General features: G+C 41.7%; 1 protein-coding gene across 1 annotated transcript in view; it reads right to left on the minus strand.

The window, feature by feature from the left end:
* LOC129095493 (protein sidekick-1-like) overlaps window positions 1–25,376 on the minus strand; it is a 233,084-nt gene that overhangs the window by 120,093 nt on the left and 87,615 nt on the right. Inside the window, exons 3-4 of the mRNA XM_054603956.1 lie at window positions 24,945–25,051; window positions 23,793–23,940 (exon numbers count right to left, since the gene is read on the minus strand). Coding sequence (XP_054459931.1) covers window positions 23,793–23,940; window positions 24,945–25,051 — 255 coding nt within the window. The remainder of the gene's footprint in view (window positions 1–23,792; window positions 23,941–24,944; window positions 25,052–25,376) is intronic.

Genomic DNA, 25,376 nt, shown 5'->3' on the forward strand with positions numbered 1-25,376 from the left:
CCGGATGTTTGCGTTGGTGTTTGAGTCAGCGTTCACATGAATACGTTCTCTGTTGGACTGATTGATAGTTAACGTACGCGGGTTCATACCTGCCACGTGTTACATTATGTGAGTGTGGACATGTGATAAAACCAGCTTAATATGAGGATTTTTTTGTTAAAACAAACTTCACAACCCGGTTGAGGTATTCAAATTTTTAAGCTTTCCTGTTCTCAAGATTGCCTGTCAGCCTGAGTTGTGGTGTGGTTTCCTCTATCCCAGAGTAATTGGTAACTATAAAACTCTGCTGCAGAGAGTGCATTGTTTTGAACGCAGGGAGGAGGGGGGGGGGGGGGGGTAGCTTGTGTACCACATTCATCAATGTGTGTTATTGTTGCTTTTTTGGGGGGGGCTTGTTTTACTTTGTCTGCACAACTGCAAACAAAAAGCTGACATAAAGAAAACAATCCAATAACTGCATAACAAGCAATCCTTATTAGTAAAAGTATTCTTTTTTTTTGTTCTTTTAATTTTATTGATTTTCAGACCATTTATGTGGATGGAAATTCATTTGTGGCTTAGTTGTTAACTTTTCAAATCAGACAAAAAGCCAATATAAACTTATTGTAATCTCACTGGACTGTATGAGGTTTAATGGGAAAGTCAACCATCAGAGATTGCAATTCTTATTCTTATTATGTCAAATAATAAATTAAAATAGAAATAACGCCTCACGATTTTATGCACCAACCAATCAGTCAAGATAAAGTTTATGTCATCACTTCATCATTTGATCCCTTTAGACATTTGTGTGAAATTGTCATAATTAGCATATGAACTCTTGAGTTATGTGTTTAGTGAGGTCCCAGTGACCCTTTGACCAGCGACATCTACTCAGTTCATTCTTCAGTCCAGGTGGATGTGTGTGCCAGATGTAATGAAATGCATTCCCTCAAGGCATTCCTGAGATACTGTGTTCAGGAGAATGGGATGGATGTGAGGTCACAGTGAGCTTAACCTTTGACTCCAAAAGTCAAATCCTTTCGGAGGGCACATGGAGATGCAGCCGCCGGTAGTTCCTCTAAACTTTGCTAGATTTGTTTAAATTTTCTGTCTTTTAGTGTTTATTGCTGGAGCACATATGATAGACGACAGAAATACACTCAACAGAATCGGAGAAGGAAGCGTGGGGATTGGATAAAGTGCAGCTGCCTCGGGGATAAGCACTTCCAACAGCATCTTCCAGCCACCTACCCGGACCAAACTCCACCAAAAAACGGAGTCGAATGCGGCAGGAGGAGAGCCGAGATGGAAGCAAAGCCAACCCAGCTAAGACCTAAGGCTATTCAACTACCCAGCCTACACCTGACTGATGTCTGGTCACAGGAATTAAGGTGGATGAAAAAGGACTCCAGGCTAACCCAGCAATGGGAGGTCTGTGACTGTTGTGCCCACATCTTTACAGAGACATACTGGCGTCCCTGATAAAGCTGCACTTGACTGGCGGAGCAGCGCGGGTCTCTGGTGAGACCAGGGGAGGCGGAGTCTGTGTTGAGTTGATGGATAATGTTTCCCTGATGTTGAATATTTTATGTTAAGATGTCAGACGTATTATCTGCCCAACAAATTGTTTAGTTGCTGCTGTTTACATCCCTACTACATGACTGTACCACTGTTTTGCTTTTTTTTTGGTTTTGTCATGTTTTTTCTGAGCAGCAAATGAGCTACAACTGCATCTCATTGTTCAACCCTGTCTTGCATAATAACAATTAATTATCCTTTAATCCTTATTTGTGCCAAATTTTGAAGAAATTCCCTGCAAATCAGTGATATTTCAGCTTCCAGTGAAAACAAAGCTGGTAGTGGAGATTTCTCACCAATTTCTATGAAATGTAATCTTTTAGAAGCTGATGGCAAAACCTGACAGCCAGTTCCTGTTGCGATGCTTTTAGGGTTAATTGGGCTCAAGCAGAAGCTGGAGGTCTTAGATGATACAAGGTTTTGAACACTACTGTGATAAAACAGAACAGCGTGAGGGAGGAGAGAAAACCGATCCTGGTGGTGAACACAGAATGAAATCAACGAAGAGAAGTTAACTTTGCCAATTTCCTACAACAGTTTCATGTAGTTATGGAAAATATGATAGATGTGTTTTTGTAATGGGATTAAACAGTCTGACTGAGTTAAGACTGAGAACTGGACCAATGCCGCTCTTGACACTCTGCTGCCAGCAGCTTGACAGTGACTGATTTTCCATGCATAGTTTAAACGAAGCTATTGTTAACACAGCCTGGGGTTGAAGATTTGTTTTACAGTATATTTGCTGAATTTTCTTTAATCCTCTTGCTCAGTCAAAATGCAATGCCTCAAATTATCTTAAAGAAAAAAAAAACTAATTTGTTTAAGATTCTGATTGGTAAAAAATGTGAGCAAAAGGGCCTAAAAGCTAAATTAAGATTTAAAGTTTTGTCAAATTATGATGTCATTATTCAGGCTTTAACAGTGATGGCTGTTCTGTGTGAGACTCAGGAGGTGAGTCTTGTTTGACTTTTCTCTTCTTCCGCAGCAGCACTGAAAGGCAGTAATGCCACCAATTCACAGCTCAACAGATCATTGAAACCTGTTGTTATTTTCAAATTGATAGCTCTTTTGGAAGACAGCTTATTAACAGACAGCAACTAAGACATCAATGTGTTTGATGCTGTCAAAGTCTGTTCACATCAAGAGTGTTTGTCAGCAGTGAAGCTGACCTACTAATATCACCGGCTGCTGAACACAAACAAATTCTAATCAGGGTTCTATAACTCTTTCAATCATTTCAACAATGGTATGTTGTCATACCTAACATGTATGTGGTTCAGAAAGTAAAAAGTCTGACTTCCTTTATATGTATATTGTGAGCCTTTACACAGTATTATGCTCCTCATACTGTTGTTCATACTGTTGTTGCTGCTCAGCAGGGCGGTATAACAGCGTGCCTCAACGGGCTGTCATTGGCATTCCCGCTGCAAGATCCATTAAGTGTGCTTCTTGTTCCAAACTTGTTCCTAAAGAATCACTTAAAACATAAAATGTCACTTAAAACAAAAACAAAAAAAGTCTGCAACCCTTTTATGTTGTAATCAACAAAGGGGGATAAAACAAAACATCCAGCAAACAGCTCCACGTCTCTATAATAAGCCCGTTGGAGCTGAACCAAATGAGAGGAAATAATGGAGGCGGGCTGCTGATGCATTAAAAATGTGCATCAACTATTTAGAGGGCCCGGATCGTGTCTATCTCAATTTAAATCAAGGCCAAAGCATTTCGGACTACATTAAAATGATAACAGGGGAAAGAGTCATGTTCATTAAAGACAACCGGCACATCCACAGACGTACAATCAGGACTACACACAATGCTTACAGGCCACACAAGGCATGGCCTCAATGATGAGGACACTAGAACATAACATATATATGTAATCACTGAAACAAAAAGTTAATTAGATGATAAAAAAAAAAAAAGATTAATGGGCAATTATTTTGATAATCTCTTCATTTCAGTTCAGTTTTTATTTGGAGTATACTCCATCTTTTTGGGTAGTTTTGGACTGTTTGTCAGACAAAACAAAACTTTTAAAGGCATCAACCTGCTCTTACAAATGTTTTGTTTTGACATGTTGGAAAATTCAAGACAAACCAATTTGTCGGTCTTGAGATTTGCTAAAACTTCAGAAACTGTGGAAAGAATGTTTTTACGCTCACTTGAAGTGTTTTTTGCTTTTGTCCAAAAACAAGTAAACATGCATAATTCACACTTCTTTTTTTGCAACATTTCCAAAGTTAAAATTAAGAGTTAACTTTACTTGACATAACTAAAAATAAGAAAGCTTTGTACTTTTGGCCATATCGTGTGCATGTTCTCTCATCACAGAATTGTATTACAGTTTCTGTTCATGCTTTATTAATAATCCTCGCTTTATCAAGCCAAATCTGGAGTTATTCTCTGTTAATGTCGTAGTTCTGCATCGTGACTCTTAATGATTTTTCCCACTCAGAGAAATACAGCCTGCATATGTGACTGCACATGAGACCAATAAAGAGAGGCTGAAAGAGAGAAAAAAGAGAAAAGAAAAGAAAAGAAAGACGGTAGAGGTTATAACAGTAATGAACACTAATGTGTTTGAGAGAGATTTTAACAGCCCCTTCACTGACTCAGAAAACATTTCCCCTACCTTCTGCCCTACACACTCTGCAGCTCTGTGACTTGTAATTAACGCACTGCCTAAATCACAGCCTCGCCTCCTCAGTCACCTTTACAGTTCCTCCAAACGGTCAGACGGACACAGAAGAGGGGAGACTTTTCTGTGCTCGCTCAGCGGCTTTGGCCGGTTGCCACTGCCAATATGTCCTCCATAAAACACACATTCACAAAAAAGGGAAGTGAACGCCTGCGCACACATGGTCGGGTATGCTTGTGCACACTCAGCCTGCAGTCCAGAAGTAATTGGTGTGTGTGTGTGTGTGTATATGAGAGAGAGAGAGAGAGAGGGCAAAAGAGTTAGAGAGGGCTGCTGGACAGACCACGTTTGTTTAATGTCCCCTGGCTTGTACCGGTGGTGGTGGTGGTGGGGTGGGACGGGACGGTACAGGAAAGGAAAGCAAAGCGGGGGCAAGGGTGAGGTGGAGGCAGGAAGAGAGGGGAGGAGAGAGGGATGAGGCAAGATGCAGTGTAAACACAGAGGGGAGACTTTTTTCTCTCTGCTCGCTGTTTGCTCAGCTACAGAGGCTCCATGATTCACTTCCTTTCTACCTCTGCTTTACGTCCGTCTGTGTCCTAAAGGCGCCTCATTCACGTTAATGCACACGGGAAAACATTTGCTTTTCATGGTGCAAATATCAGCAGCAGCAGGTCGTATAATTAATGCACTGTACAAGGCCACCTTCTTTTAACAGGGCGGCTGGATGAATGGTAACAATGTGCCTGTGTGTGTGTGTGTGTGTGTGTGTGTGTGTGTGTGTGCAGCTGAGTGACTGTTGTAGTCCCATTAGGTGGATGGATCTCTAGACGAATGGCTATTATCCTAATTAGCACTAATTACGTCTGCTTCCAATTAACCACACAACTAGCGGTGACTTCTCTCGCTGTTTCCCCCCCCGTCTCACGCGCTGCCGTTCTCTCAGCTGGAGAAACACACCTCGTTCTCAAACACCTTCTCTCCCAGCTGCTCAGCGAGAGACCAGCTGAACAGAGAGACCCGGTAATCTTCACACTTGAAAAAAAACAAGCTGTCATTTTCTAATTCCGGTTGGTATGACTGTTTGAACCTGAAATAAAGCGTGCGACTCTCGACGGTGATTTTGCATTCGGCTCTCACACTTTCCGAAACTCTGAGATTCAGTCTGTGTGAAGATGTCTGCAGCCAGCAGTGAAGGAGTGTGGGTTTGTCAGTGCTTATGCACAGTCGGTGTTAAATGTTTCTGATTCACGGTAACATGGTTGGATATATGCTGCAGTGAGGAGAGGTTGGTTGCTTGAAATAGTTGTAGGATTCTTATGCTGGTACATTTTCTGTTAATTCAATTTAGAAACCAATTTATAGATTAAAAAAAAAAATCAGCTGGGAGTGCTAATTTGCTCATGTTGTTAATTAAATTCCTGAAAAACCAAGCTATTTTATCACTCTGACTTTTTACATGCACAAAATGTTTTTTGCCCTTACAATATTCTTTTAAGCCGTTACCATGGATAATGAAAATGAAGATTCCACTCATAATCCTGTTGGTATGCAGCCCTGATACTTAGGATAATAGGATAAATAGGATAAATAGGATAAGATAAGATGTGATGGACTTGTTTTACAGTGCGAACACACAACAAAGAGGCAATTTTCTGATTGCGATGTATACACGTGATTGCTCCTTTGAACAGAAAAAGATCAGCACATTCGACACGACTTGATTGGAAAATGTAACATTGGGAACAAACGCAATATACTGATAACATTACCTGTATCAAATTCAGAATAATGCAATATCTTGAATAAGAGTGGAATACTGGTGTGTCATTGATGCAAAAAAACCTGAACAAATGTAAACCCATTTTCCAGGTTACTAACTTGGAACATTATTTTATTATATTCATTGTGTGTAAGTATGTGTACACGGGGTCGAACTGTTGAACTATAAAAACATATTGCTATTCAAATGTAGACAAATTGCTTTCTGTAGCTTTAAAGGTCAGTCGTAATAGTATGGAGTAAACAAGCACAATGTCCCTGCTTTATTATCAGCACCCACACAGCCACACGCTTACAGCATGTCCTGTAAAACAAGGGATTTTAACTGATACACTTGTCACCGTGGCGATAGGAAATCAATACAATGCTGAAAAAGAAAAAAAGATTCCGCCTACAGGTGAAACAATTTTAATCCACATTATTTTTGTAACAAACAGAGCCACACGCACACTTGCTCTCATAGATTTTCTAGTGTGCACAAAGCCTGCGGCTACACTGTCAGTGAATGCATCACACACACACACACACACACACACACACACACACACACTGACCTGTTCGTTCCATACAAAGCCATACAGTGAACAGAGACTCTTTGCTTTGTTTACCTGGAACTGGGCAAACGCTCGCAAGCACAAGCATCCATTTGAAATTGCTCTAAATAAAAGGCTGAGTGCATCTTAAAAATATAGACCATCGTGTATGTGTATCTACGCATGCCATTTGGTAAGCACCAGCCAGTACAGACTCTTCTATTGTTGTGCATTTAAACGTACTTATCTGTGCTCCAAAGATGAGAGTTTTTTGTTGTTGTGATTTTCCTGAGAGGTGCATGAATGCCCCACCATCAAATGAGATTATGTATTTGCTCTTCCTCAATTTTATGCTAAAAAGGTAACACAATTGCAGTGTGCCCACTGCTCTACATAAACACAACCTCAGCTGCAACTCCACCCACTTTTAGTGAAAGCAGGTTTTTGTTTGGAGGCCGTGCAAAATGGAAAGCTGAAGTAAATGTCATTGTGGATACCGGTTACCGTAGCAGCACGGAAATTAGAGGCCTATGTTAGTGTGTAGGAGCCCGTGTAAGTGTGCGTTACAGTTTCGATGAATGTGTCTGTGACATGTGTGTGTGAGTGCATGGGTATTAGTTGTGGTAATTGGACGTATCTGGTGAGCTGAGGTGAAAACGATAAATAGGAAACCATAGCGTGACCTAGCAATAAATACTACGTTTTCTTCAATAGGGATGGATAGAGAAAGAAACAAGGACATTGGTCGTCACCTTAAGCACTGTGAACGCATTTATTTCTTGACAAAAGCCCCCCCCCGAGTCATAAACACAAAACTCCCACGTCAATACATGAGCGGAGAGGTCAGAGCGCAGAAAGCGAGAGCGGCATTTCCCGAGAGCGGGATGTGCTAAGATTCTGCCCTTTATTTGTCTGCGAGAGAAAAGAAACTTGTGACCTTCTGCTTATTGATCCAGCTCTCTGGTCTAAAGGGTGTCATCTTGTGGCTCTGATATTAACCAGCATTCTGTTGCTTTTGTCTGGATATCCTGGGGATGTTTAGCTTAGGATATGCAGAGACACGTCTGCAGTGTGGAGGATTGCGAACAAACACGGACGGAGATCAGTGTTTCCCAAGGTTTTTTTTCTGGGGGCATTACTTCGTTTAAAATGACAAACCATCACCACCCAGAAGGTGGCTCAAGGCTGTACTGCAGATATAGAAGATGACGGAAGAAATTCAGAGGAATAAATTCAACAAACCTCCACCTGGTGACCCGAATATAATCTCCTGTGACCCTTCTGTGTGTTGCAACCAGGTGGCAACCTCCAGTTCTAACAAAGTGAAGCCAATGCAGAAGTGCCTTTAACTTGCATTATTTCAAATGTCCAGCAGGGGGCGACTCTTCTGGTTGAAACAAGATTGCATAGAAGTCTATGAGAAAATGACCCTATTCTCACTTGATTTATTGGCCTCATTGAACATTGTAAACACCAGTTAATCGTCTCAATCGCTAGCTTTCAAGTCGTCTTCAATGCCGCACGACGTTCATTTAGTAAATGACGGTTCAATTTATAGTAAGATTATGAATAAACCCGGTATGCTTGAAGGGGGCGTGGCTACCTTTTGATTGACAGGTCGCTACAAAAGCCGTATAATGTGTCTCTCTACAAATGCAGCACTCCTCCGCAGTCCAAATATCACAAAAATCACTTCCGTTAACTGGTTGCAAAAAAAAAACTGCGGCTCAAAACCGCATCCCACAAACCCATGGGTGACGTCACCACGGATACAACCACTTCTTATAAACAGTCTGTGGGAATGACTGACTTTATCTCTTGAGAGAAGTTGTTTGCTCATTCATTTGTTTCATGGTGCCTTCTATCTCTCCTATCTCCAGCCTTCCTCACTGCACTGTAGTAGTCTCTCTCTCTCTCTCTCTCTCTCTCCTCTCTCTCCCTCATACTTTCCCGCTCTCCGTTCGGTCGATAGGTTAAGAACTCTTCCCGATGAGCGATGTGTGCAAGTGGTATGAGTGTGTGTGTGTGTATGCGCGTGTGTGTATACAGTCTGGTCCGTGATGGATGTGTGTGTGGCAGGTAATTAAAAGTGTGATTAGTGGATAATTAAAAGAGGTCTCTGTCTTTAGAATATTTAACGACTTCAGACAGAGGACACGCTCACGCACCCGCTTGCACACACACACACAAGCTGGCAGGTAGGAGTGTGTTGGTTCAGACTTTAATGGGGGTATAATGATTCCTGAGATGACATAGGATATAGGATAGGAGACACAGGCAGACCGGAAAAAAAGAAGATGGAGGAAGGTGGACCAAGAGAGGAAGTAGTGGATCAGACATGAAGACAAAAGACACCACACCTTTCTAAAGATACATATCCAGAGGATTAATCATCATCAGCACGAGCTGCACAGGCTGGACACTGGACAGACACACACACACACACACACACACACACACACACACACACAGTCACAATCACACTTACACACACTTCTCTCTCTCCGTTTTCTGTCGGTCTTTGAGTGATCAGTTCAGACAGAAGCAGCTGCTCTCTGGCAGACGGAAATAGATTAACAGAGAATCCTCCAGATCCTGCAGGCTCACACACACTTAGGGAACATGCAAACGTAAGAATTAAAGAGTAAATTAATTGTATGTGTGTGAAGGAGTTAAGAGCTCAATTTACGCCTGGTATTAAAATGAAATCACAGCTCATGCTCATTAACAGCTATGAGAATGCGTTCTTGTCTGCACTGTGACTAGATGTCACCTTTGCAGAGTTCTTAAAGCACTTGAGTAGGTAAAAATAAGTTGTAGTTATAAATAGTTTTGTTTTTTTATCGTGATGTTGCTCCCGAAGGCTTGCCATCGGTGTGGACTGGATGTTGCATGAATGTTAGTTAGAGTCTGATGGTGGCACCTTGCATGGTAGCCTGTCATCAGTGTGTGAATGGGTGAATGATATGTAATATACTACTGACTGTAAGTCGCTTTGGATAAAAGCGTCTGCTAAATGACTGTAATGTAATGTAAATGTAATGACATACCAGGGCTGAAAACCAACTTTGAAAATTGGTTGCCAGGCATCAGCTTTAGGTTGGGCAAAATGAAAATATGGTTGTACTGCACCGGTTCTCTCGACAAGAAGCCAAATGGGATTTTTCAATTGGATTTTTTTTAATATAAAACACGCTCTCTGGCAAACACAAGTTTATGATACTTACACCTTTAGTTTAGAAAGATAAACACAAATGAACACTACTTTTATGACTTTTGAAGTCAGTAAAAAATAATTGGATTTGGCTATAAATAAAGTGTGCAAGTATATAAACAACGAGGCAGTGAAGGCGGGCTAGTAGGTGTGATGATGCTAAGTGGTCTCATCTAGCCAGCTGTTAGCAAACACCTTTTTTAAGCCACTTTAAAGCTTCAAAATTCACACGAGGGTATTTACTGACATATTTTAAATCGTAGAACAGAAGCTAAAATCTCTGTGGCTTGTGTAAACAACAGACATTATTTTAGGCATTTAACTGAAAACCCATTCATTAAAACCCAATTGACTTCAAAGATGCTAATTCATTTCCAGGTTTTAGGACTCATCCTGGTAGGACTCTATAATGAAAATCTTGCATATGGCTGCGAAAATAGCAAAATTGTTCTTTGGTCCGTCAGTGAGCTCGTGTTGCTTCGTGCTCCAGTTCTCGTTTAGCCCCGTAGTTCCGTAGGATGTGCAACCTTTAAATAGTGAACATAATGCGTCACTTACAGAGATGCTGTAAATGGTTTCCAGAATCATTTTCCACTTAACGCCAAGACACTTTGCCTCCCAGGTCTTCAGAAATCTTTGTTTTGTTGTTGAGGGTTTGTTTTGTTCTTTAATCAATTTGCATTCGTTTGTGATGTTTTCAGGTTAGTCAAACTCTTCACCCCACAGTCAAACAACTTCATTTGCTTAGCTATTGTCTCCAAAGAAGATGCCTGTGAGCACCGTAAATGCGTCAACGCATGAGCAGCGTTGTTTGGTTCTGGTTCTGACTGTAACATCAATATTTAAATAATAATAATAATAATAATTAAGCCTTTATTAGTCCCACAATGGGGAAATTCGGTTCTCTGCATTTGACCCATCCCGGAGGAGCAGTGGGCTGCAATGAAGCCCCCGGGGAGCAACTTGGGGTTAGGTGTCTCGCTCAAGGACACCTCGGCATGTTGCCTGTAGAGGGGTTTGAACCACCGACCTTGTGGTTGCGGGTCAAGCGCTCTACCTCATGTGCCACAGCTGCATTTTTTTTTTTTTTTTTTAAATAAATATCAATAAATATCACTAATACAACAAATATTTTATAAAATTATTATTTTATTGGCCCCCTTTTTGCTGTTTGAGGTCCCTATTTACTAAATGTTAAAAAGTGGTTGCCAAGAATTGGTCGCCAAATTTCTAAAAATGGTTGCCAATCTCCACCTGGTGACCTTCACAGTCGAGCCCTGTCATACAATCATGCACAGAATAAGGTTGTGAAACTCGACCACTGCATTTAATCCATCCGAAGCATTTTAGGAGCAGTGAGCTGCCCGGGGAGAAACCTGTGGTTCAGTGTCTGGCTAAAGGGCACTTCTGCGTGCAGACAGGAGGATCCAGGGATCTAACGGGCCAACCTCGTGTAAAATCAGATTCACCCTTTTTGTTACATGAATATCATGTACAAAATTTCACAGCAATCCATTCAATAGTCCAAAGATGGTGGTCACAGAGTCACGCTTCTAGCATGGCTAAAAAAAACACACTTGATGGGTACGGGGACATTTGACAGGATGTGGGACAGTCGTTTACTTTGGATTTGAGGCAGAACAGGTTGTCTCTTACGGGCGGCAAAAGAAATTACAGGCAGGTTACACCCCCCCCAGAAAAAAATGACCCCGATGATGCCAGAGTGCCTCTGTGAAGCTGAGTGCACGGCAAACTTCAGAGTGCCAACCCTGAGTGGCACTTCACAAATCTGAACACAGTGTATGAACTGAACAGATCTACTGCAGATGCCTCTGCATGGGATCAGTATGCAAGCTTTTGTGAATTTAGTAACACTATGATAATGTGTGCTACATGTGTTTACACTTACCATTAGCATATGTCTCGGCTTATCCAGATACAGATGGCACTTTAATACCAGAGCCAAGGGTCTTGTTAACAATGGCCTAATAGGACTGTGTTACAGTATATAAAGTGTTTGTTTGCTGCGACAGGAACACAAACAGCTATGGTGATTAGTCGAGGATTATTCAAATATGTTAAAGGAACAATAATGGTAGTTAATAGTACAGTTTTTTGCAACTGTGATGCAATCATCTGTGTCGCAGTCCTGCAGTTAAGGGAGCTTTTTGTTCCTCCCCCTCCCTCCCTCTCCTCCCTCTCCTCCCTCTCCTGCTGCTCGTCTCCCTCCCTTGAGTGAGTGAAGCAGAGTAAGCCTCTGTCATTTGGGAGAGTCATTAAGTGCAGCCTCAGAGTTAATGTCTTTTCCACTTTTGACTAGAAAAGTTTTCTTTTCACCGTAGTTGTTAAAACGGAAGAGAAGCAACCGAGTTAAGGACAGATGAGGGGAGTCTCGACTTCACCTGATATATATCCGCCAGACATCCAGCCTGTTATCTCAGCAAACAACAAAATATCTGACTGCGAGCTGGGCTCTGAAGAAATAATAACGCTATCAACTCTAAAATATCCACCCAATCCCACACCAAGATAGGAAAGAAAAGGTAATCTACGATAAACAGAGTTTTTACCTCGTGGCATACGTGTGGTTCTACTCATAGCCTTCGGACTAGGAAACCACATCAACAGTTTTAAACAAAGCGACAACAAATTGCTTTTGGCAGAGCAGGCGATGAATATTCATAGTCCGACAGCAGCCCTAAAGTGCTGTCTTCATAATGCAATTCTATCCCACTCCACCTTGACAATGAATAATATTACCCGAAAATGCAATGCAATTAAAGCAGCCCCTTGTTCGCCATCTCCCTTTGCAACATGTGTCGCTCCCTCACTCCCCGTGCACTACAGTGATAACATTAAAAATTAAACAAGTCATCTGATTTCTTTACTGCAAAATTCATGAATAATAGGGTGGCGGTAGAATAAGTCGCCTCTGGCCAAGTTTTTTAAAGCAAAAAAAAACATACTTTTTGCAAGCGGATGAGATGTACGAGTAGAGGCATTGGACTTAAATTAGACATAGCGAGGAGGAGACATGAAGTGTAAAGGGGCAGTGAAGTAGGTCGAAATCTAAAGTCGGAAAATCACTTCTAGGATTATTTACATGGTTGATTAAAAATGTAGAGAGATGATTAGTAATCTCAACTGAATACATTATGCATGTATTTACAGATAGTCTGTATGTAAACACTCAGCAGCACACACACACACACACCACACACACAAACACACAAACAAGACAGGGTTTTAAAAATTTAACCTCCACACACATCATGCTCCACTGCTGAAACTCGAACTGAAAACTGTCACGTGGAAAGAAACTGCTGGTGACTCCTAAAGGGCACATTTTCAGCCCACCTTCCTCACCATCTTCAGCCCACCTTCCTCACCATCAGCTAGCTCGGCAGAAAGGGGAATGACAAAATAACAAGACACTTGGACAGAAATGAAAGGAAAAAAGATCAAATAAGAAATAAACCACACGGGCATTCGAATTGAAAACAAGCCTGCATTAAAATAATCCAAGTGGCTGGTTCATGGTGGCTTCAGGTACCAGTGAGACGAATACGATCCGGGAAGTCCAGTTTGAGAAACACATCCTTTATTGAGATTATGAGACTCCAAAAAAGAAGAAATGTAAAAAAACAAAGAATCTACCAGGAATGTTCCCTTACAGACGACCCCGGGTTCTCCATTATGTAGTGCTGCCCGAATGTTAAGAGAGAATTATATATATATATATATATATATATATATTTATATAAATATATAAAGATATACCCAATATAGTGGAATCAAAGTATCGCACAAAGCATTGTGGAAAATAGAGGGCAACAATGCTCCCTTTACCAAGCACCGTGTACCATCATGCATTGTGCTGAACGCAGCAGACAGTAAGAGGATTCTACATTCACAGCGGCAGCGCATATCGCTTTACTCCTTCTGTTTATACCTTTCACAATAAAGCCCTGGACATATACGATGCATCACTGCTTACCAGACTTCACCTTACTCAGAGTGTTATGCGAGGAGGAAACTGAACAAAATAGCAAACAACACGTATTTAGCACGAAAATACATGTCTGTATTTATCATTAATGATCCTCATGCCACCCCTGATCCCGCTCTTTGTAATTGAGCAACAGCAATGACGTGTTTAAAGACGCAGTGAAAAAGGACCTGAGTATTCTCTGAAATGTTTTTTTCATTTTGCCGATGAGCTCATCATATAGTAGGGAGGCATTGATCTGACTATACTGATACCTGGGCTTTGTGTATAGTCCCATACAAGTACCCGTCCGATACCGGTGTTTTTATCCTTCCTGCTGCTGTCAGGCTGCACAATCAACTCTGCTCCCAGCAGACCACATGACACATGACAATAAAAACATGACAATAAAAACCTGTGCAATACCTTACACTGTGCAATAATAGTTAAAATAGTTTTTTCGGTCTGTAAATATTATATTTCAGTTATTGTTGTTTTTCTACTGTTTTTATTGCTTATTTATAATACTTTTTTTTTATTTTTTTATTTCATTTTATTTTTATCTTGTCTTTCTTCTACTATGTCTCTTGTGTGCACTTTACTCTATGCTGCTGTAAGCCTGCAAATTTCCCTGCTGCGGGACTAATACAGGATTATCTTATCTTATCTTATCTTATCTTATAAGCTGTATGCCTCACTGTGTGAAACAGACTCTGGGATCATTCTTATATGTGTGAAGCAACAGCGGGCTGAACTTAAACATTGTTTTCCTAACTTTGCAAAACCAAATGTGACAACATAGATATGAATTTACTGAATTGTTATTTGCTAAAACAAAAGTATCCGACACCAGAGCCTCCCATTGTCACAGAGACCTGATCAAGCTAACTGAGTCAGTATTTGACCAATATCAGTACGGTTATAGGTGCATCGCTCCCTTTAGTCATCTTCTTACAGCTTGGCTTCCTACATAGTGAGTAGGGAGAAATGATGAGATGATGATTTCTGACACAGCCCTTGTATTTTCTATTTGAAGTGAATGAAGGACTGTGTTCTTTCCGTGCTGAACGTGACCTAACTTAAATCTAATGGAAGGTGAAGCAGCATTAGTTCAGGCAAAGCACCGCTCTGATCGTCATCAGCTGCTTCATTCATGCTACACAATCACCGGCTAATTCGTCGGTTGTTTGGCTACCACTTGACTCGTAACGTTGAATGATAATTGAACAAGTGTACAGAGCAGCCGTTATGACCCGACACTCCTCACTGTTAGTCAGCTGATACCTTAAAACCAATGCTGTGTGCTGCTCCAGGTTCCTCCAACAACCCAAACTCCTCCCCTTATTCTAGGGTTAGGTCTTAAGGTATTAAAGTGGGGATTAGTTGTCTTAGCATGAAAATCCCTGCTGCCTGCTTTATTTGAATGTAGATTTCTATAAATCTATAAGTAAAATGGTCAATTCCTCTCTGACTTAACTGTATACAAGTCTGACTTTGCTGCAAATGAGTTACACTAGTAAGTGATCATTTCAAACAGCACATGGCTTAACAACCCAACAATTCACCAGCGTGGAAACAACACCAAGACAGATCGACTTCCACAGCTTTGCTAGAATCTGAAACGTGTAAGATCTATTCATCATTTCCCTTTAAAGGCCTAAGGTGAGCTGAAGGTCAAAAGAGGAGGAATACCAAGATTACCATTTTCTCTTTGAACTGGGATCAACAAGCACTAATACTACCCGACAGGAAGGAAGGACAAAGTGTGAGAGAGAGAGAGATGGGGGGAGGGGGGAGAACAAGAAGCAAACAAGAGAGAGACAGAGCAACACCATTTATGTTGAAATGAAGAGAGAGGTAAGATATTGAAGTGGAAATGGAAGAGTTTACTGTAGAGAATTTTCATTCTGTTATTTGCCGCCACATTAGGCGACCAAAGAAGCAATTCAATTATGGAAAGGGGTGAAAAGAGGGAAGGGAAAAAAAGAGGAGAGGAAGAAAGGCAAAGGGGAGGAGAGGTAAATTGGAATCAGTTCAGAGGGGATTGAAATAAAGAATTCCTGTTGCTTTATGTCCCGTCCTTTATTTTCTTCTCTGAAATAAATCAATATATAAATCTGATGTGAAATGCTTAATGCTTATATCACATCGCAGTGGTTTATATTTTAGCCAATGGTATTCAAAAAATAAACTTTAACACAAATTCTTTTTTGCCAATTTCATATTCATGACTGGGGGCTGCACGGTGGTGTAGTGGTTAGCACTGTCGCCTCACAGCAAGAGGGGCCCGGGTTCATTTCACGGGCTGGACAACCTTCTGTGTGGAGTTTGCATGTTCTCCCCGTGTCAGCGTGGGTTCTCTCCGGGTTCTCCGGCTTCCTCCCACACTCCAAAGACATGCAGCTAAGGTTCATTGAAGACTCTAAATTGCCCGTAGGTGTGGATGTGAGTGTGAGTGGTTGTTTGTCTCTATATGTCAGCCCTGTGACAGACTGGAGACCTGTCCAGGGTGAACCCTGCCTTCACCCATTGACAGCTGAGATCGGCTCCAGCACCCTGCGACCCTTAACTGGATAAGCAGGTTACGGAAAATGGATGGATGGATGAATATTCATGACTGCAATTCAATTGACTTATTTGAGGTGTCAATTTAAAGACCAAAAACAGCAGCATTTGTTCCAAAAGGACTTTTCAATGAATGTAATATTTTCTAGAAAGTTGACTAGCTAACACATTGCATTATTGCAGAGGCGTCAAATACGGGGAGAGATAACACAGCAAATGAAGACACATATGAGCATTTTTTGGCAAGCGAGTCACACTAATAGGTTTGGTCTATTTATCAACTAGATCGCCTTGCGAGAGCGAGGCTGTTTGGCTAGTTAATGTAGGAAATAAAACAATGATTTAACTGCAGTAAGACCACAACTGACAACTTGCTATGTAATATGGCAGCAGCTTTTCAGCGCATTGATGTGAAGTGATTTCTCTAAATGTGCTGTAAAGGTTTGATTTGATTTGAACTTTTAGATTGTAATTCATGACCTTGAAGAGAAACCTGGATTCTGTTAATGTTGCGTACACTTGGCTTTGAGTAGCCAAGTTTCTAAAAGTTACATAACATCAATGTCAAAAAGATCAGTATCAGAATTGTACTTGTTAATTCAAATAAAGAGAAATCCTTAACCAAGACATTAAAAAGGGGGTGTAGAATACAATACAGGAGGAAGAAGAGAAAACTTTGGCACATGGCTCTTCTTAGTGCAGCCATATGTTTTATAATCCGACTAGTCTGGGACGTCTTTGTAATCCCAAAAGTAACTAAAACATATCATTGAGAAGAAAGTCACATACAGTATCTAAGCCCCCGGTGGCTCCAGAGATTAAGTCCCAGACACAATGGATTAAACTCTTTACTCCATATTCATTTCCTGTCACTTTTTTTTTCATGTCTTCTTCTACCTCTCTCTCTCTCTCTCAGTCACTTTGATCCTCCCTTTGGCTGCCGTGAGAAACTGAGTCATTATGAAGAGCGGCGCTGCTGCTGTGGATGGAAGACCTTTCAAATGGACGCCTGTATTTTCAACATGTGGTGGCATTTAAGCCTACACATCCTTTTGAGTCTGCCTCCAAATGATGCTCTTTTCCTCTTGAGCCTGCTGCCTGTCTAACACACACACACACACACACACAAAAACACACACAAAACATCTGCTCGCAAAGTTCAGACAGCGAGAAAGTTCCTTCTGTTCAGACCTCTGCTGTGTGTGTGTGTGTGTGTGTGTGTGTGTGTGTGTGTGTGTGTGTGTGTGTGTGTGTGTGTGTGTGTGTGTGTGAGATGGAAAGCGGCAAAATAATGAATTGCTCCCTCTGTTTAAGTGGTGTTTGACAAATTAAAATGAATGAATGAGGAGACAGAGACACACACACACACACACACACACACACACACACACACACATGCACACACACCTCCACAGCATATGGCTGCTTAGGCCAGGTCTGTGAGGAGACATATTTCCCATAAGGCCCAGCCCTGACATTGACCACCTGTGACATCAGCGCTCCCCGCACCGCTCGGCTCCCCGGCAACGAGAAACTGAAATATTTGCTGTCGGCCCCGCCATGATTCTGCATAGATCACTGCCTTTTATTTGATCAATCAGGGCTCACTGACAGAAGAAGAAAGAAGAGTTCTAATTCTCCTCCTCCGTGCTGTCCGCTTGAAGCTGCCGGCTACGAGAATCATTTCACGTCCGTCCGCCACGGGCCTCAGAGCTAATTAAAAACCGGCAGCACGCTCCTCTCGACCTGGGCCGCAGGTCACAGCTAAAATATATATATTAGCGGCGGCGGCGGCGCTGTCCCGAAGTTGTTTTCACTGCTGCTGGACAGCAACATTAAAGAAGAAACCCCACTCAATTATGTGTGAGGTCCAGAGCCCCGTGTGAAAACGAGAGGAAGGATGGCAGGGAAGATGGGCGCGGGGGGAGAATTAGAGTGATGGCAGTGCAGCAAGGAGATAGAATGGGGGGAGGGGAGGGGAGGGGGGGGGGGGGCAGGGAGTGTGAGCTCCATTAGATTGGAGTAGAGTGTGTGGGAAGTGACAGCTTGTACCTTCTTTGCTGGCCAGTATTTTGAGGGCTGGGGGTAATGTCATACACAAACAGGATGGGTGTGTGTGTGTGTGTGTGTGTGTGTGTGTGTGTGTGTGTGTGAGTGATGGGTAGGGGTAAGCTTAGACACACAGAGGGAGCGTGGTTGTGTGTGTGTTTGTGTGTGTGTGTGTGTGTGTCAGATATGCAGAAAGGGGTTAGGGGCAGGCACACGGACGTAAATTGAGAGCGGTGGGAGAGCGGCAGAGAGACAGACAGCGAGAATGGGGCTTGGGACTCTGGGAGCGATGCATATCGGATCAATAAACTTCATAAACAACATCATCAGCTCGGTCACCACGAAGACAGCCAACCGCCAGGCACCATCTGGCCCCCGTCTCACCGGACCGCAGGATCAGCCAGCGTAACCCTCGCTCGCAAACACTAACGCGCACGCCAAAATAAAAAAGGGGGGGGGGGGCCTCCACACACAGCTTTACACACACCGTTACACAGGCAGCACCGTGCAAATATTCAGTGCGCTCACTTTGACACACATGGGCGCACACACAGACGCTGCAGCCAGGTAGACGCAACTGAGATTGGTCTGGAGAGACAGATTGTGTGTTGTGTGTGTGTGTGTGTGTGTGTGTGTGTGTGTGTGTGTGTGTGTGTGTGTGTGTGTGTGTGTGTGTGTGTGTGTGTGTGTGTGTGTGTGTGTGTGTGTGTGGGTACAGCACAGCAGTTAAGCAGTTTATTCAGGAACAGAAGTTTATGGCTTCTGTAACAGTATATCCTGTAGCATGATAATGACCGTAAAAGAGACAGAGACCGAGAGAGGGAGAGAGAGAGCCAACGGAGGGAACAAAGCCACATAAAGAATAATTTAGAGGCAGAAAAGAAGGGAGTGAGAGATGGAGCGGCGGGGTGAGAGGGGGAGAGAGGGAGAGGAAGACATGTCTTGTAGAGACAAGAGGGAAGCTGTGAAGAAAGGTGCAAATTAGTCTTTTCTATGAGGGTTCAAAGGAAGTGTTATGCATGAATCACGGTGTGTATGTGGGGCGCAAGCAAATCAGAAGGTTTCATCTCACAATGCAGAGAAGAAGAAGTTCTTATCCAGATTATATTCATACTTGAAAATGATGTAGCGGGATTCACTTTTTTCCAGTCATACCACAGGTGTGTGCGTGTTCTTTGAAGGGCAGAAACAGACCACACAGGGTGGGAAAAAGTTATAAACTCATGCGGGATAACATGTTTCTATCTCCCTTATAATATCATTCAACTGATTGCTATATCACAAAATAAATTTCCATGATAAACAGACTCTGCAAGTGGCAGAAGCGGCTGTCATTTTTATCTTGTTGCCATGGATACAGGTACTGGTGTGAAAGCCTAGAGTCTTAGACTGCTTCAAAGTTGCACACCAATCAGGTCTTCTTGGCCCAAAACAAACTGCCGACATCACTGTGTCTGCAGCAGCCGCATGACGGATAAAGCAGCCCTGTCTGGGAGACGGACTCCTCTAGTCTCTGTCAACTTTGTGCTTGGGTGTCCTGTATAGGCATCACACAGAATAATTTAACATTGAATCAAATCAACTGCTTCAAAATTACTTTTTTTTTACATTATCCATTATTTCAGACTGCCATTTCTAAGTTTACTTCAGTTTGTCATGTAGCTAGTGTGACTTCAAAACGTGGATTAGAAACTGCTGTAAACAGTAGTTGGCAAATAGCACTTTTTGGAGAGTTCTTTCGCAAACAATTTATAAAGTACTCATTAACGTGGGTTTGTTTTGGTCCCAAGAGTCTATTATAACTAAAAGAACATAAAATACTCAAAAAAAACTGCATGACAACAAAAGACACTCAAACAAAAACCAAATCCTCAAGGATGAAAAAAATGAATGTTACTGGCTGGTTTAAGTGGTGTTCATAATCAGAGAAGTTTAGACTCTGTTTTCCAATTTCAGTATGAATCTGATGCTGAAATCCAAATATAATGAATTCCAATTTAAAAGAATGTTTCACTCATCACTTACCGTTTGTGTATCAATTAATCAGCCAGTGCTACCTTGAATCCTGGAAGGAGATTTGTATTTCTCACATGCTTCAACATGCTTTTTTCTGTCCTGGCCCCTCAGTGGTGGAATGAACTCCCCACTGACGTCAGGACAGCAGAGTCGCTGCCCATCTTTAGGCGCAGGCTGAAAACTCACCTCTTCAAGAAGTACTACCCTGAGCCTTCCTCGTAGCACTTATTGCATTCGTATTAGTTTGTTGCACTTATTGTATTCGTATTAGTTTGTTTCTGCACTGTACTTTTGCTCTGGTTTATGCTTTAAGATTGTTTAAGAAAGGCGGCTGTGGCGTAGTGGAGAGCAAGGTAGTTCTCCAATCAGAGGGTCGGTGGTTCGATACCTGGCTTCGGCAGTCGATGTGTCCTTGGGCAAGACACTTAACCCCAAGTTGCTCCTGAAGGCTTGCCATCGGTGTGGACTGGATGATGAATGTTAGTTAGAGTCTGATGGTGGCACCTTGCATGGTAGCCTGTCATCAGTGTGTGAATGGGTGAATGATATGTAACATACTACTGATTGTAAGTCGCTTTGGATAAAAGCGTCTGCTAAATGACTGTAATGTAATGTAATATTTGCAAATTTGAATTAACACATTTCAAACCTTCAGACATCCGGCCCACTGCACGAATAACTCTAAAGAATTAACTGTTATCATTAAAAAGAACAGCTTTTGTTTGGTGGCCAACATACCAAATGGTTCAAGGTTCAATCAAAAACACTGATTGTAAGAGTGAAATTCTTCCTTATAAATGAATTGGCCTGTACGGCCGACACAGATTTGTAGGAGGTGTAAAGAAACGTATCTTTTGAAATACTGACTTTTGTTTCCCTCTCTGCTCAAGAAGGGAGGGGTTGTCCTCCAACCTCGATAGAGTTAATTGAGATGGTGCAAAATGATTTATGTCAAATTATCGGAAGTGACATGTCTCCCTCTCTCTGCATTAAACTGGTATATGGTCCAAATAAAACATCTACATTAAGTGTAAGGCCGTTGCTGTGTGGAAAAGCAGCCCCTTTTTTTTAATCCCCAGAATGTCACTAACATCGTATTTCATAGAAATGTGTTAATTTCTTATGATTTTAGTGGCGGCAGTCAGGTATTCAGTGGGAACTAACTCTGTCTGCAGTAAATAGCTGAGGAAAACCATGAATGTAATGGCTTATCTTGATAATAAAATGCATGGACTGTGCAATTTTGGGAAGGATATTTAGCAGCCCCCCAACTCAATTAAGATAAAGGGCAAAGAGAAATGGAGCCAATGTAGCTACATTAACAACAGATACTGGCTCCGACAACAGGCCACAGCGTCATCTGTGACGCGCTCATCAGGCCGAACCTCTCAGCTGACTGCAGCTGCCGACGTGTGACGGCACATCGCTCGCTGCTCGCTGCTCGCTGTCGAATCATGTTGTGTTTTAACGGCTCCGCTTACCGACTGCTGCAACCGTTACATCAGCGCTTACTCTGCAATCTCTGCAGCCTCACCAACTTCAACTCAACACTCGTTAGCTTCATTTTATGCTTTCACTGTCGATGGCTTCTGTTACTTTTGCAACCGGTTCTGGATTGGGGGTCTTCCAGAACAGATCCCCAAAACCGCCTAATAAAACTATGCTGTTTCATCTACTTATGTAATTATTTTTTGATGGAAAACGATGGAAAACTGATATTTTGTGGAAGTTTGTTCTTTGTGCTCATATGAACGTAGATCTACAGGTTCTGGAAAGCTTTCAATTAAGTAATTAGAAGTAGATTAATATAGGTAATTTAGGTTAATAATATATATGAATAATAACAATCTACATATATTGATATACTCTAGGAAACACTGTCTGAAAGTGTGCATAATTTACCCCTAATTTAACTGATTATAGTGTCTTGCTTCTCTTAACGACGCCTGCTTTTTATTAACACCTCCTCTGAGTGTCTCATTACACTTTTGGCTTCCAACGTGGCCGAACCAAATTGTTCTTTTTTAGCATCCAAGTTGAAAGCTTCTGTAGCTTAAACTTGGACTTATTACTGACAGTAAGAAGAATGTAACAAAAGGATCTGGATGAGATTTGTGGAGAAAAAAAGGCTGTCTAGGCGTCTCTTTACAGCCGGCTGTCAATACTGCTCTGACATGGTTAAGTGGCCGTTATAGTAATTGATGGGCAGGTGAACGTTCGCAGCACTAGGAGCCTTTATTTCACAATTCAGACAGACATCTGTTCATTTTTTAATCCTACTCGCCAGTGATAGTGGCTCCTTTTTAGTGTATTTGTAAGGGGTGAGGGCACGCTGTATACAAACACTTCATATACAGGCGGTGACTTGAATCCATCGTCATTACCAACCTCAATGGAGACCCATTGAGTTAACAGGAGAGCCATTTTCCAGGTCCATTCAAATTAAAAAGCAGAGTCAATCTTGGTGTGAACCAACAACAACAAAAAAATGTTAAAATAAATATATAAAAAAAAACTGCTAATGTATCCCCTTACTCCACAAGGCTTTCTCACACGCACTTCTGAGGTAGTGACTGTCATAAAAGGAATGAAAAAGTTGCTGTCTGGCCATTTAAGTGTACAGCAAGGCCACTGACAATTTCCTTCAACAACGCACAGGGGAGCAGTTGGTATTCTTAATGGGGAGTTAGTTATCTCGGGCTGTGAGAGCCGTCTATGAAACCACCCAAGGTCTGTATCTCAACACCTACTTTCAGTGACGAGTAGATTCAAACGGATATTCAAAAATAACTTAGGATACCGCCTCAATCTATAGCACATTACTCTGAGAAACCTTTCACAACAAATATACAGGTCCCGGCTCTGTCTGAATAATTACATCATTAATACACCGTATGAACATTTTTCAAAATAACGACACTGACAGGATAGCTGTAGGAGCTACGGAATAATATGCAAATTACCAACATTTGAAAAGCAGCCCGACAACAGCATTAAACAAAAGACTGTGAAATACAGCTCCCACCACACATCCAGGGACCCTCCTGTCTCTGCTGTACAATTAATTTAAAAGAACAGCTCCTCCGCACCTAAAATTACTTAATGACCTTGCCAATCAGACAAGAGAAATAACCCATTTGATTCATTGAAAAATCCATTTTATCTTCTCTTGATAATGTCCCGAGTCTTTTGTAAAGGTGTCTAATGAAAAGGGTCAGTTATCTTAATGGCTTTTTATTCATAACAATCGGTGTGCGAGGATTAAAAATAGCTTTTGTGCTTCTGCAGCATGCTAATTGATAGACCACTGAGGGATAAGAACCAGAAAATTGAAACTTGTATCTCAAGCGATGTTTTGTCAGTGTGTCTGAATAGGTCAGGAAAAAAAAAAAAGAGAGAGAGAGAGAGCGAAAGAGAGGGTGAGACAGGAAATAGAGAGACACCTACATTTGGTTGTTGGGGATTATCTTGTGTCCGTCTTTGTACCATGTGGTCAGGGGTCGGGGGAAAGAGGCGAGGGGGGGCAGGCTGATGACGGCTGCTCGGCCCTGAGTCACGGTCTTCCTCTGCTCCTCGGCGGAGAAGTTCCCCAAAACTGGAGAAAGAAAGAAGGTGTGAAGAGAAATGAGAATCAATATCACTGTATCAAATAACAATTAAATACAACAAATATGAATGCAGGGCATTTCAAATCACTGAAAAAGCCGCATGCTCACAGCAGAAAGTGGCACATCAAAATGAACCTGTGTGTCTTCACGAGTTATGTGGTTGTAGAAGTGTTGTGACGTAGTAACTATACTTGCAGCTACAGTAGTTTCATTAAACTACTGGTGAGAAAAATGCAAACCTGCTAGCTGTTGGTGCAGTCAGTTACAAAAGCTCTTTTAACACTAATGGACAGGACATTTCCTTCAATATAGAGATTTCTGTGAAGCTAGTTAGCTCGGTCGATAGCAGGACAATAAGTTCAAACAGTTTATTTAAGAGGTGTCTTTGTACAGCACCACCACTGTGACACAGTAGTTTCCTATATTGTTAACTCTCTGATTCTCCGTTCCCTGTAAGGGCAGTAATGTCAGGATGGCTTTCTAACTGTGTGTGGAAGCTCACACAAATTTGCTTCACTCCCAAAACGAATCCATTTATTGCAATGATTCAATTAAATGAAGATATTTCACAGTTTTAAATGCTGCCGTTATTGGGCCATTAGTGTTAAAAGAAATCCAATTTGGGTATACTTTTTTGGGTTGGTGTGCGCTCGGTATTTTATTGCTTAAATGCATTCCACATATTAAATTAAAATATTGAAGTCCAACTGAAATTAAATTGCGTGTTTAGAGAGAAAAGGTGAATGACTAATATATTAAAAAAAAAACAGTTTTCTTCCAGTTATTCTGACAATAAAATTAGATTTACTTTCAAACTATTTCCGACTACAAAAAAAAGGATGACTAATTGGGATTCCAGCTGGACTTTAAGAGAGGAGCTGTTTGTTGCTGCTGGATCCGTTTCCCTCAAAACCAGCATCCTTAGTCCTTTAAAAAACCTCATGTATCGGTGTTATTAGAATGGAAAAAACAGAAACACTTGTGTACTCACAGGCCACCTGCACCTCTGTTCTCCTGTGTATGAGCGCTCCCATCCTGTTCCTCACCATACACTGATACAGGCCAGCATCAGTCCTCTTCAGAGACCGGACAGACAACCTAGAGATGGACAGACACGTAGACACATCATGATGAGGCTGTTTATCCCTGAGCTGTTAATCAACAGTTTTTACCACCAACACAATCAGCCATCTTAACAGGTCCTTCATAAAAGTTGTTAATCTGAAAAAAAATAAGTAAGACTTTACAAAAACAACCTTTAAAAATTCAGTTTTGTGCTTTATATAAACGCAGACAGAAAAAGTCGAATACATTTAGAGCAGTTGGGAAGCCAACGAGCCAGAAGGGAAAGAAGGTGGAGGTCTGTTCGTCCATATGTAGGCACTCTTGTGTAATTCTCTTTCATGACCTTGTTCGGAGAATG

The sequence above is a fragment of the Anoplopoma fimbria genome, chromosome 9 (genome assembly GCF_027596085.1).
Source record: "Anoplopoma fimbria isolate UVic2021 breed Golden Eagle Sablefish chromosome 9, Afim_UVic_2022, whole genome shotgun sequence".
Classification (NCBI taxonomy): domain Eukaryota; kingdom Metazoa; phylum Chordata; class Actinopteri; order Perciformes; family Anoplopomatidae; genus Anoplopoma; species Anoplopoma fimbria.